This window comes from Colobus angolensis, unplaced genomic scaffold (genome assembly GCF_000951035.1).
Source record: "Colobus angolensis palliatus isolate OR3802 unplaced genomic scaffold, Cang.pa_1.0 Scaffold209, whole genome shotgun sequence".
Taxonomy (NCBI): Eukaryota; Metazoa; Chordata; class Mammalia; order Primates; family Cercopithecidae; genus Colobus; species Colobus angolensis.
The window spans coordinates 741,058-754,383 of record NW_012115255.1 but is presented as its reverse complement, the minus strand read 5'-3'; the positions used below and the strand labels follow the sequence as shown (position 1 = coordinate 754,383).

General features: G+C 51.8%; 1 protein-coding gene across 1 annotated transcript in view; it reads left to right on the top strand.

The window, feature by feature from the left end:
• The window catches only part of DIP2C (DIP2 disco-interacting protein 2 homolog C (Drosophila)), a 263,569-nt gene that overhangs the window by 171,413 nt on the left and 78,830 nt on the right, over positions 1–13,326 (top strand). The window contains exons 20-24 of the mRNA XM_011942302.1: positions 3,190–3,329; positions 5,749–5,885; positions 7,510–7,718; positions 8,775–8,889; positions 9,381–9,582. Coding sequence (XP_011797692.1) covers positions 3,190–3,329; positions 5,749–5,885; positions 7,510–7,718; positions 8,775–8,889; positions 9,381–9,582 — 803 coding nt within the window. The remainder of the gene's footprint in view (positions 1–3,189; positions 3,330–5,748; positions 5,886–7,509; positions 7,719–8,774; positions 8,890–9,380; positions 9,583–13,326) is intronic.

Below are 13,326 nucleotides of genomic sequence, written 5' to 3'. Positions count from 1 at the left end.
CTGTGTGTGTGCCGGGAGCACCGCACTTCTGTGCCCGGCTGTGTGTGTGTTGAGAGCACCGCGCTTCTCTGCCTGGCTGTGTGCCAGCGTCTTGCACATCTGCAAGGAAGGAAACCCGGGACCCTACATTTTCTCTGACTAGCAAGAGAATCTATCAAATATGAATAAATGTGCAGTGGCAGGTTAAATTAATACAAGGTTAATGTCGCTAATATGAACATATTCAGTCTTCTGTAACTATCATTGTATAAGCATAATTGAAAAGTTCCTATAACAAACACAATTTGTAATCTTAAGGTATTTAATTATTAAATGTGCAAGTCTTATTTCTCGTTAACTGTGTTTAAACATAGAAAAGAGGATCTTGGCCAGGCACAGTAGCTCACACCTGTAATCCCAACACGTTGGGAAGCTGAGGTGGGCGGATCACTCGAGGTCAGAAGTTCGAGGCCAGCCTGGCCCACATGGTGAAACCCTGTCTCTACTAATGACAGCAAAAAAATTAACTGGCTGTGGTGGCAGGTACCTGTAGTCCCAGCTATTCCAGGAGGCTGAGGCAGGAGAATGGCCTGAACCCGGGAGGCAGAGGTTGCAGTGAGCCAAGATCGCGCCATTGCACTTCAGCCTGGGCGACAGAGTGAAACTGTGTCTCAGAAAAGAGAAAGGGAGGGAAGGGGGATTTTGTAATTGAGACAACAAAACACGTGATTGGGCCCTAAGATAACTTTTCCTCCCAGCCTCTGGCCTGGCAGGTCAGTGTTCTGAATCTCGGCTAGCCCAACATTTTGCTTTCATGTGGCTTTTTAAAACAAAACTAAGTGTACCTTAAATTTTTATCACTAAGATACTGTATTCGGGCTCTTGTAACGAAGTACCACACAGTGGGTGGTTTAAACAACAGACACTTGTCTCAGTTCTGGAGGCTGGAGTCGGAGACCCCGAGGTGTCACAGGGCTGGGCCTCTGGAGGTGCTGAGGGAACCCGCCCCAGGCCTCACCCCAGCCTCAGGTGCTCAGCGATCCTGGACAGGTACCTGTCACTCCAGTCCCTGCCTCCATCATCATGTGAGCTTCTCCCTGTGCCCAGGCCTCTCTCTCCTCTTACAAGGACAGAGTAATTGGATTTAGGGTCCATTCTAACCCAGTATGACCTCATCTTAACCTGGTCATAAGATGGCCCTGGCTTAAGGCGGTTCAACTTGCAATGTTCACCTTTCCAATGGGTTTATCAGGTTGTAACCCCATTGTAAGTTCGGGGGCATCTGTCTCTGCACAGGCCCTGCTTCCAAATAAGGTCACAGATACGAGGGGCGATCTTTTGCAGGGACATGATTCAACCCACAGCAGATACTGAAGCTCACAGTTCCTGACTCCCATGTCGATCTTTGTAGAGGACTCTTAGGGTGAGGGAAGGGTGGCAGGACCACTGACAACACTCTTTTCATTTCGAAGTGTTGGTGTGTTTGGGGTCTCTGGGAAGTAAAGGCCAGGAGAATAACGTAAAGCCCAGTGATTTGAACTCTCCCTATCTAGGTGGTTCCGTGTGGGTTTTCTTATTTGGGCAGACTTTTCTATCTGGTTAGCGCTATCCTTTCTGATTCTTACATCTAGAATAATTCTGTTCCCAGAGTCTGTCGTGCTTTTTTCAGTACACCAGTTACTTCATTCACATGAGATCTCCTCCTGCAAATTTTAACTTTTATGTTGCCTCATTTATGTCTTCAGTTTCATTATAAACCATAATATTTTAAAGTTAAACAGCAAGCTCTTAGGCCCAGCTTTTAAGTCTGAAGTGCATTAAAGATTTATGTGTGGAAAATTAGAGAAACATGTGATGTCTACCTAAACTGTGGTGACTCACTTAGATAACCATTGAGGAATTGTTAGTTTTCAGGAATATAATCCATGATCTTAGAGAGATTTTATTTTATTTTATTTTTTTTGAGACGGAGTCTCGCTCTGTCGCCCAGGCTGGAGTGCAGTGGCACCATCTCGGCTCACTGCAAGCTCCGCCTCCCGGGTTCACGCCATTCACCTGCCTCAGCCTCCCGAGTAGCTGGGACTACAGGTGCCCGCCACCTCGCCCGGCTAGTTTTTTGTATTTTTAGTAGAGACGGGGTTTCACCGTGTTAGCCAGGATGGTCTCGATCTCCCGACCTCGTGATCCGCCCGTCTCGGCCTCCCAAAGTGCTGGGATTACAGGCATGAGCCACCGCGCCCAGCCTTAGAGAGATTTTAACTTACTTGTTCACAAATTCAGTCAGCAGATATTTATTGCTAGACATTTGCCAGGGTTAGGATGCAGCAGTGAGCAAAACAAACTCGGGAGAGTTGGGTCTGAGGGAGGAGGTCGCACAGGTAGTCAGAGGTGTGTGCTATGGGGTGGGCACGCTGGGTGGGGAGTGTTTTCTGAGGGGATGAGAAGTCCCAAATTTGAGCCAAACTCTGGAGACACGGAGGGAGAGGGCCGTGCAGACGTCTGCCGGAGGAATGCCCTGGGGAGCAGCGAGAACCAGCACAGAAGCCCCAAGGCAGGAGCAAGCTGGGGTGTCTGGCAGAGGAGGTGGGGCGGACCCCAGGGTGGTGCATGTGTGTGCAGCGGTCTTCTGAAACCTGCCTTGCGTGGACCCCCTTCTGACCCACAGTGCGTTCTACAGCTTGCCTGCCACCCAAATAATTTTCCTTAGAACTTGGCAGCCAGAATGGCACAGCGTAAATCTTATTTTAGGTTCTTATATATAAAATTGGGCACACGCCCAGACAGCCTGCCTCTGAATTGAGGCTGGACAGTCAGGATTTCCATCATTTCTGTTCAGTGGTTCTGCCTGCATTCTTGGAGTGGATGCACCCCCTTCCAGACATTTGCGAAACTGAAGAGCGGACTGTGCAGTGAGCAGGAGCTGGGAGGAGAGAGCGAGCCGGTCTGTGCAGGGCCTGCATAGGGAGGGCAGGAGAGGAGCTGCCTTCGTAGTTTTCGGGTATTCTTGAGATTCCCTGGGAACGCAGAGGCGGAAGCAGTAGACTCGCCCCCAGCCATTCATAAACAGAAGGAGCACCCCCGAATGCGGCCACGTGGGTGGCCGGCACTGTTCCCAGGGGTGCCCAGCCTGCCGCGTGTGTGCTGACTGCACAGCTGTGGGTGTGATGGCTTATCTGCCCCGCATATTCAAGTTAAAAACTGTCGTTCCAGGCCCACGGATGACAGTAACCAGCCCCCGGGCCGGGGTGTCCTCTCCATGCATGGGCTGACCTACGGAGTCATTCGTGTGGACTCGGAAGAGAAGCTCTCCGTGCTCACCGTGCAGGATGTCGGCCTCGTGATGCCTGGAGGTGAGTGTGCGTTGCGAGCCACACAGATTAACCAGTTATTAAATGCTTTCCTAACACACATCACCAAAGCCCCCGTGCCCACGTTCCTCGGGCGGAGAGCCTCACTCGCAGTCTTAAGTCCTTGTGAGGCTTCAGACGTTTGAGGCGGTGTTCCCTCTCCTGGGAGACGATCGAGAAGATGGGGAAGGGCAGCTTTGCACACCGGGACCTCAGGCTCCCGTTCCCTGGAAGGCTTCGGGGCCAGTGCAGGGTCCACACTGGTGCTTGGGCAGCTTCCCTCCTCTGCCCCAGAGGACGTGCCCGTCCATCACCCTAAGGCACCAGGCAGAGTGGGAACAGCCACGCTTGGCTGCCCCCAAGGCAGACGTGTGAAAACCAAGGAATGTGAGTCTGTGTGACCATGAAGCCTGTTTTCAGCAATAGAGCCCTTTTCCAAGTCTCAGAAGCCTTTTCCACAGATGCGTGAGGAGGCGCCCAGCTGCAGGCCCACCGTGCCTCCCACCAGCCCCACCAGGGGTGCCCAGGCACCTCCTAGGAGCCGCTTTACCATTCTCAGGGTGCACACACCTGGCACTTAACTCCTGGGGTCACTGGCAGCATCAGCCCCTGGCTCTCTGGCCCCTGAAAGGGAACCTGGCCCTTTTCTCAGCTGGGGACCCCAGAGCCTGTGTCTCCTGCTGAGGCCCTCCAGGCATGGGGCGTGGGCTCAAGCCAGCAGGGTAGCCATGCCCATGCGAGCAGTGCTGCCGCTTTCAGCAGCAGGTGCAGGACACCAGGTCAGGTGTGCCTCAGCAGGGACCCCCGCCCCGTGGAGTCTCACAGAGGCAGACTCCTCATGCCCCTTCATGGTGAGCTGCGCTGGGGCCAGGCACCCCAGAAGCTCTTGCCTTTCTGTTCGCCCTGTTTGGCATAAAAGAAATGAAGGCAGCCCTTGGCTTCCCTACTCCTCACTACCCCAATTCCCTGTGGACGCCCTCCAGCATCCCGGCGGCTCTGCCTCTGCTTCCAGCCCTCCAGCCCCTGTGTCCAGCCCACTCCCTGCCCTCCAGCTGTGGCCAGGCCCCTGGCTCCATTTCTTTCTTTAATACCTAGTTTTCAAATAAATGGACCTTCATGGTGAAATCTTCAAAAGGTTCCGAAGGACACAATGGAAACGCTCCTTTGTGACCGTGAGAGCAACAGCAAGCTTCCCGGGCTCCCTGTCAGAGGCACCTGGGGCTGTGGGACAGTCGCGCGCGCCCCCACCCCGTGTGTGTGCTCTGCCCTGGGTTTGGGGGTTTTCTCACATCATGATAGAGCGCTGCCTGCACACGCACATTTCATAGCTTGGGGTCCTTTGTCAGCGCGTAAGGAGCTCCGTGCCGTTCTCGAGGCGGCACAGTGCTGCGTTGTGGGAGCACCAAGGGTATTTGAGCCTCCCCTGTTTGGGGATTTTCCCTCTTTTGCTGCTGCAGTGAGTGGCCCCCTCGTGTCTGATGGAAACAGTTCTCGAAGTGGGAGTTCTGTTTCCAAGAGAACCACCGATGTGGCCTTTATGATGATTGTCTTTTCGAAGCTTCTGAGGCTGTACACCCCGCCGAGTGGTAAACAGCAGCGCTTCTTTCTCCACTCCCTTATCCGCCCTATTACCTGACTTTCATTTTTACCAGTATGATGGGTGAAGAATCTTTCAGTGTAATTTTAATGTGAATTTTTCTTCCTGTGAGTTTAACTTACGTTTCCACTGTTCCGCTTCTTAGACGCCTGTACTCCAGCCCAGCGGGTGCCGGCTGTTTCAGGCGCTTTCTGAACAGTTCAGCTGTCACTAATGCACACTCCACCCCCTGAAGCATGAGGCTCTTGGCTCCCTAATCAGATTTGTGGCTTGCAGTTGGGGGGTATGTAGGACGTTGTTGTTCAAAGCATCAAAGTGTTGGTGGCACAGGCCAGTGAGAACTGATCAGCACGGAGCCGTGTGCGGAGCGCTCCGGTGGTGTTCTCAGAAGGACTCACCTTGCACGGAGCATGGAATCGAAGGTTCAGATTAAGACATTAGAGGCTTGATTTGCGAGTTCAGGTCGCACCGCGTTGCTGATGTACGTGTGGCAGGTGGCCCTGAGGTTGGTTCTGAGGGTCCTCCCCAAATAAAATGTATTTAGGGGCAGATGATATTATGCCCCTAAATACAACTTGCACATTAACATTAAAGCAGTTGCAATATTTATTGATGTTTCAGCTATGAAATTGGGCATATTGCTGCAACAGGAAAAATCACGGCTCTTTAGGGAAAAGGAACGTCTGGCTGACGACCGTCCGTGCAGTTTTGCTCCAGACCCCATTCCTGTTCACTGGTGTCCTCGTTGATACTCGCGTCTTCCCTGTTTCCTTTATTCTCCCCACCCCCCCCTCACGCGGCGCGTGCTTTCCTGTTTGCTTTTAGCCATCATGTGCTCGGTGAAGCCAGACGGGGTTCCCCAGCTGTGCAGAACGGATGAGGTCGGGGAGCTGTGTGTGTGTGCCGCTGCGACCGGCACGTCCTACTACGGCCTCTCCGGCATGACCAAGAACACCTTTGAGGTAGGTGGAGGAGCGCCCTGCCACGAGCACTGCCTGCGGCTCCGTCTCCAAACAGCCTTGGCAGGTGCGTGGTGACGGACGTGGAATGTAACGTCCATTTTCAACAAGACGTGTTTATAGTCATGAAAATGATGGCACTTTACCACTTTCCATCACTTTTGATAAATGTGTTTTATCAGCATTGTTCTGCCCTGATAACCAGGGTTTAAAACAATAAGCACGATTTCCTAAGAAAGGATCCTTTTTGTTACTTTTCTCACTTTTACTGTGAAAAGTGGATCATGAGGGAACGTGCACTTGTGTGCGAGAAGGGCTTTGCCTGGGGAAGCCGACTGGAGCCCCTTTACGGCCCCTCAGCCTGGGCTAGCCGTGGCCAGGTATGAACTGATGAGAACTTGAGCACACCTGTATGTAACGATCTCAGTGGCACAACAAGTATGTTTGTGGTATACACAGATGCGTGTGTAATGTGCATGCAAGGGGCGTGTGCACAGATGTGCTGTGTAGTGAGCAGAGACATGAAGGGGTCAGACACACGTTCAATGCTACAACTCAGAACCCATCTTTTTACCAAGTAGGTCCTGGCCTTACAAGTAGCACAATATTTAAGCTATACGTAAGAAAATATAAATTGTTTGGGGATACGTTTCCTAAATGTTTAGAACTTTTGGTTGTTGTTGAGACAGGGTCTTGCTCTGTCACTCAGGCTGGAGGGCAGTGGCACGATCACAGCCCACTGCAGCTTTAAACTCCTTGGCTTAAGCCATCTTCCTGCCTCAGCCGCCGAGTAGCTGGGACTGCAGGCATGTGCCACCACACCTAAATAATTAAAAAGAAATTCTTTTGTACATATGGGGTCTCGTGCTGTTGTCCAGGCTGATCTCAAACTCCTGGTCTCAAGCAATCCTCCCATCTTAGCCTCCCAAAGTGCCAGGATTCAGGCATGAGCCACTGTTCCTGGTCTAAATGTTGAGAACTTTAGATGTCTCCGAACAGATGTTACAATACCTGTCCATGATACCTTTCTTGAATGTGAATTGAACTTTCTAAAATATCCCTCGAAACTGAGCTAGATACAAATCTAAATAAAAACCCCATCTCCATTTCTATGTGATTTATCTGCAAGGGTGGAGGAAAAGAGGTTTACAGTTTGAACTGATTTGATTTGCTTCCTTAATATTTTTCTTTTCAGCATACTTCCAAGAAGGGCAAATAACATTTTACGAATGAATAGAGATTACTTTAAAACTAACATACGTTGTTCAAAGTGTACCTTGACTCTTCACTCATCTTTTACATTGTGGTTTTGTAAACGAAGTAATCAGTTCTTGCTGAGTGGCCTCCTGTGAGTCTTCTGGGTGTTACCTGTTCAGGGTTCAGAGGCAGGAGGAGCTCCGGCAGGTGAGTGGAGGTGCAGGAACGGATGGGGTCCTCTGAGGTGGGCGGGAAGTGCTTTTCTGCCTGTTGGCCACCAGCGGTAACTGGGACCTCGGCCCTCAGGCAGGGTTGCTGGGGTGAAAGGCAGAGCTTAAGCAGAGCAGGTGCCGTGCTCGCAGGAGGAGCGGTGAGGACTGAAACCAGCTGACCACGTGAACGGTGGCCTGATGGACGCTGTTTCCCCCAGGTGTTTCCCATGACGAGCTCCGGGGCTCCGATCAGTGAATACCCGTTCATAAGGACAGGCCTGCTGGGGTTCGTGGGTCCTGGGGGTCTCGTCTTCGTGGTGGGCAAGATGGATGGCCTCATGGTGGTCAGCGGGCGCAGGCACAACGCCGACGACATCGTGGCCACCGCGCTGGCCGTCGAACCCATGAAGTTTGTCTACAGGGGAAGGTCAGTGGCGTTCTGCAAATTAAGCATAGAGTTTCCAGTCGGCCACACTTTTTATGTGGTTTTGAAGGGTTGAAAGTTGCACAGATTCCTTAAATGTATTGTGTCTCAGTTTCCTCTTGTGTATAATTGAAGCAACTGGACTCTGACCTCCGAGATTTAAGCTAGTTCTGAATGTCCGAGATTTTCTAGAAATTCCCTGAACCCCGTAAATATATTTCCATTGAACTTCCCCTCTAAGTATAAAGGAATATGCCGTAGAAAACCTCCAGTAAATAACGGCACAAATTAAAGATCCAGATATTCATCCTAGAGTGGGTTGGAGAGACCCAAGGGGGACGGTTGAGTCACAGACGGGTGCGCGCAGACGCTCGCCACTTCCTCGCTCTGCCGCAGTTTTCTCCCCTGCCCAGCCTGGCGCACACTGGAGGCCCCGTGATGAAATGAGTTGCCACCGTTCCTGAGTTTTTGCCAGTCTGGAGGAAGTCATCAAGTGTTTTAGAGCCTTTTTTCAGTTTGGAAGCTGACAGGAGCAGGAAGTAGATACCTGGATATGATGTTGCCTCCTTTGAATTATTTTTAAAGCTACAACCTCTTTGTAAAAAAGAGTTTACTAGAGGTGACTGCTGTACTGACGGTATAAGGCACATCCACTTAGCAGAAAATCACTAGTTCTGAAACGGGAAATTTCTCCTGATTTGGAGACCGTTAACTTCACAGGTGCGAACGCAGCTGTGAAGGGTGTGGCTCCAATTTCAGCAGGTCTGATCACATTTGCCCCTCTGTGCCGAAAGACGTAACCTGGTCACCAGAGCCCACGGGTGCTGTGTGTGACCTCCTGGGGATCAGGGTGACCTTTTGCCTCGGCAGCATCCCTGGGCGCCTCCCGCAGCTCTTCCTGTTGTGATGAGTGTGGGGAAATTTGGGAGCACGGCTGCCGTTTTGAAGTCGTAGTTGGAGCTGTGTCACTCGCTCGTGATGGTGATGGAGCCCCGATCGTGGAGGGAGGGCTGCATGAGCGTCCCGGTGCAGGCTCACCGTGCTCCTGTGTCCCCGCAGGATAGCCGTGTTCTCGGTGACTGTGCTGCACGACGAGAGGATTGTGATCGTGGCAGAGCAGAGGCCCGACTCCACGGAGGAGGACAGCTTCCAGTGGATGAGCCGCGTGCTGCAGGTCGCCCTCCCTCGCCTGGGCCCGGGTCCCTCTGTCTTGTTGCTGGCCTCCTTCCTTCATTCAGATCACGGCGTGACCGGCTGTGGCTTTGCCCATGGGGTGGCCCTTTTTCCCTTCCCTTCATTTGATCGGGAATTACATCAAGTGTCCAGAAACTCGGGGGTGTAGGGACCAGGAATTGGCACAGCTGGTTCCTACCGGTCTCCTTGGGGAGGTCAAAGGAAGCTTTTTGTTTGATCTTGAGAACATGTCTTTTCTCCAAAGTTCCTTTTTTACTGTGTTTGGTCTTCCACAAGCCCTGGGTAACATTATTCAGCTCTGGTGAGTTGAGTAGGAAAACCCTTTCTCTTACTTTGGCGTTTTTGCGCTGGGAACAGTGCTTATACCGCACAGACTTCTGTGTATTGTGGATCATATTTTGCATAATATAAATATGTACTGAGTGTTTAGCTTACTATTATAATATGACTTCCTCTTTCCTAACTTTCTAGGCGATTGACAGTATACATCAAGTTGGAGTTTATTGCCTGGCCTTGGTGCCAGCAAACACCCTCCCCAAAACCCCGCTTGGTGGGATCCATTTGTCAGAAACAAAACAGCTTTTTCTGGAGGGCTCTCTGCACCCCTGCAACGTCCTAATGTGCCCCCACACCTGCGTCACAAACTTGCCTAAGCCTCGACAGAAGCAGCCAGGTATGTGTACCACCTGGGCAGCTTGTAAGGTGCGGGAGTTCCCTCAGGGCTGCATGGCACAGAGAGGTGCGGGAGTTCACACAGGGCCGCATGGCACGGAGAGGTGCGGGAGTTCCCTCAGGGCTGCATGGCACAGAGAGGTGCGGGAGTTCACACAGGGCCGCATGGCACGGAGAGGTGCGGGAGTTCACACAGGGCTGCATGGCACAGAGAGGTGCGGGAGTTCACACAGGGCCGCATGGCACGGAGAGGTGCGGGAGTTCACACAGGGCCCCATGGCATGGAGAGGTGCGGGAGTTCACACGGGGCTGCTTGCAGGAAGCTGATGCTTGTGGGAAAGAAGTGGTTACCCCAAGAACAGAACGCGGGGCGGGGGCCACTTGGATTCTGGTCTTCCCTCTGTAAATGCCTTGCTTTTATTCTCTGTAGGCTCAGGGGTGTTCGTGTGGTCGTCAGCACATAAGTGGCTGGCTCCGTTCTCTTGTAGCAAAAGCTCATTCTCCTGAAGGGCGCGGCCGTGGTGCTCTCCCTTTCTAAGCACGTCGGGTTCACGTGTATTGTTGCTTTCATTTCTGACCTACTTCTTATTTTTTTCTTACCTTGTACATTTCCTTAAATATTCTTCCTCCATTTCTTCTTCCCCCCCTCCCCCGCCCCACACCATTGTTCTCGCGGTCTCGGGTTTTTATGATTGACAGTTTTTTTCCCAAGCCGTTGTTCTCGTGGTCCCTGGTTTTCATGATTGGCACGGGGAATGTGGAGTTGCAGGGGGCAGTATCCATTTCACTACATCCTGTGGGTGCATGGTCTTCTGTTGGGAGCCACTCAACCATGGGCATCGTCCCTCGGAGTGCCCTGAAAGGGTGGGAAAGCCGCCTCGGGAAGTAAACAGCCTCGTGAAGGACACAGGCGGTTGCTCTCCCCAGGCTCTCTGCAGTATGAAGATTTACAGCAGGTGTCGGCGCTCCCCAGGGTATCCTCATTGTAAACTCTGAAGTGACCTGATCCTCTCTCCCCACTGGTTGGTTCATTGTCAGACACTCGACCCAGAGACCCGTGGTCCCAACTGGGAAGCAGTTCAGCAGTTGGAGAAAGGGTTCAGGCAGGTGTTTATGGAAGGGAGGATCCTTTGCAAATACAAAGTGGTAATGACTCCATAGCTACAGGGCTTGGCTCACCTGAGCCAAATGTCGAGACGCGACTGGGAAAACCCAGGGAGAGAGAGCAGCCGGCAACCTCACGCCGAGGTCAGGAAAACCCAGTTGGGAGACAGAGCCGGCAGCCGCGCAGTGCGGTCAGGAGGCCTGCAGAAGGCCGTCTTCGTTAGGGGTTTAGCTGGGGAATGGTGGCGCAGGAGATTGGAAATCTTTTTACTCTAATACAGTACTTCATCAAATGAAGCTTCACGTGATTAATAACTTTAAAGAAAAAAATAATATATATATTTAGTGTCTCATCTGTGTTTGCGAACCTGAGAGGTTACCTGATTTTGTGTCTTTAAAAAGCTTTTTAACAAATAGTAACTGGCAGAGCTGAGGCCCCACGAGTTACCCACAGACTCATCTGTCTCTGCGGAGGGCCTGAAACGCAGCTTGGGCCTCAGCTTTGAACCACAGAGGCGGAGTTGGACTGGATGATTTCTGAGGCCCCTTTGGATAAACGTTTAAAATGACCCTCACAAGTGAGTAGCCGTTATCGGAAGCCAAAGCAAATATTCCTTGAGCCGTTTTATGGGTGACGGTGTTCTGAGATGCTGGAAACAGAGACAGCCTGTTGACAACCAAATGGCCTTTCTTACTGGATGAATTCATATTTACTCAGTGAATGGCACTGTGTACCCTCAGGTTATCTTATTTGAGCACAAAAGTATTAAAAGACCTTTAACTTACCAGCTGAGCTGGTACAACTATTAGAGAGTTACAAAACAAGGTCCAATTCCTCAGCTTTAAAGGTTCCTGGGAATATTGCCGCAGAATAGCAGGAGGAATCTGCTGAGGAATGGCCAGAGCCTGGCACCCAGGAAGGGCTTGTCTCCCGCTTGGGATTCCGTGTGTCTTGCTGCTGTCTTTGAGATAAAACTCCCGCCCTGTCCCTGAGCGAAGTCGCCAAGCATTGCATGGCAAGATATTTGATAATACCAGCAAGGCGGCTGCTGACTTGCAGATGGGTGAGTCCATTAATGGGAGCAGAGAGAAGAGACTTGAGTGTCAAATACACACGTTTTGGGATTCCTCTCAACTCTGTAGCTTAAATGGCGAGGCTGTGATATAGCCTGGGAGCATTTGGGACACACGCACCTCTCTTCAGCAGGGGAGACCGTCAGCGGCTGCCAAGAACGGACTTGGAGAGTGAGGTGCAGCTAGAAGTCCTCTGCCTCCCAGGAGCTGTCGGGAAAACTGCGTCCCTGAGTCTGCGTGGGGAGGCATCAAGGCCCCAGACTTCCGTTCAGAGGACGCACGTGAAGATGAGGGAAGACGTAGCAGAGGGGCACAAAATAAGGCTCCACAAAAGCCTGATCTCTCCTCAAAAGCTCGCTTTCCCTACCCTAGTATGAATTCTTCAAAACATTATGGGAAACCTTGGAACCCATTTAGGCCAGTTTCCAAGTTGGCTTCTTAGAAGAGCCACGTCATCTTGCCCAGCATCGGTCACCAAGGAGAAGGCTACGAACTTCATCAGCCAGGTGCGGTGGCTCCCGCCTGTGGTCCCAGCGATGCTGGAGGCCAGGGTGGGAGAATCGCTGGAGCCCAGGACTTCGAGACCAGCCTGGAAAACATAGTGAAACTCTGTCTCAAAAAAAAAATGTTAAAGAGGCTTCATTCAGAAGAGGCTTCTATCTGATAGAGAGAGAGGATGCGCAGCGGGTGAGTGAGGGGCTCCCGGGTGTTCGGCGATCGCACAGGAGCAACTGTTCCCACCACGGGGCAGCTCCCTTCCTTCCAGCGCCTGACCAAATTCTTTAGCTACATGTGAAAAGGCTGTTCCTCTTCCATACTTCACTAAGAACTAAGAAAAGAAATTCAGTCTGTTCACAACTGCAATGTGAAAATTCAGAAATGATTTGCTGAGTGTAGAAGGCATTTTACTGTTACACGGAGTCCAGACTCGAGGCTCCTCCACGTCACCTAGAGCCCGAGGCACCGGCAGGCAGAAGCCCAGGCATCTGCTTGTTGTAGGCCGTTCTCCAGATTTCAGTCCTGGCTGAAGCGCCCCGCCTTCTCCTGCGTCGCTGTGATAAGTGGAAGCGTTTCTGGCAGCCCACAGTTGAAAAGGATGGCTGCGCATCTGTAGAGACCCGGTGGCTCTCCTCTCCCTGGGGGCCGGCCAGAGGACGTCAGGCCCTGACCGCCTTGTTCTGGTGCCAGCATTTCCGTGAGCTTTTCGGGAAGCCGAGGGCCTCTGGTGGTGGTTGTCACGATGACGGGCTCATCCTAAGCCTTGTTCGGTGCCACCGCCCAGTCAACTGCATCTGGGCACGTGTGTGTTTTTGACAGGGCATGAACAATCTGCTTAGCCACAGCTCTGCTTGTGTGGTAATGAATGCGCATGTGGCCTGGTTTGTAAACCTGTCACTTGACCTTTATTGGGAATTTAAGACTTTGACTTAATAGTAGCCTGCAAGCCAAGGGTTAAGCACAAATTGATAATGTCATCGTCATTTTACATGCAATTCTTTTGGTAAACATTCTCTTTCTCTCCCTGCTTCCTCTGCCTCTTCCCCCTGCCCCTCTCCCATCCCCCCTC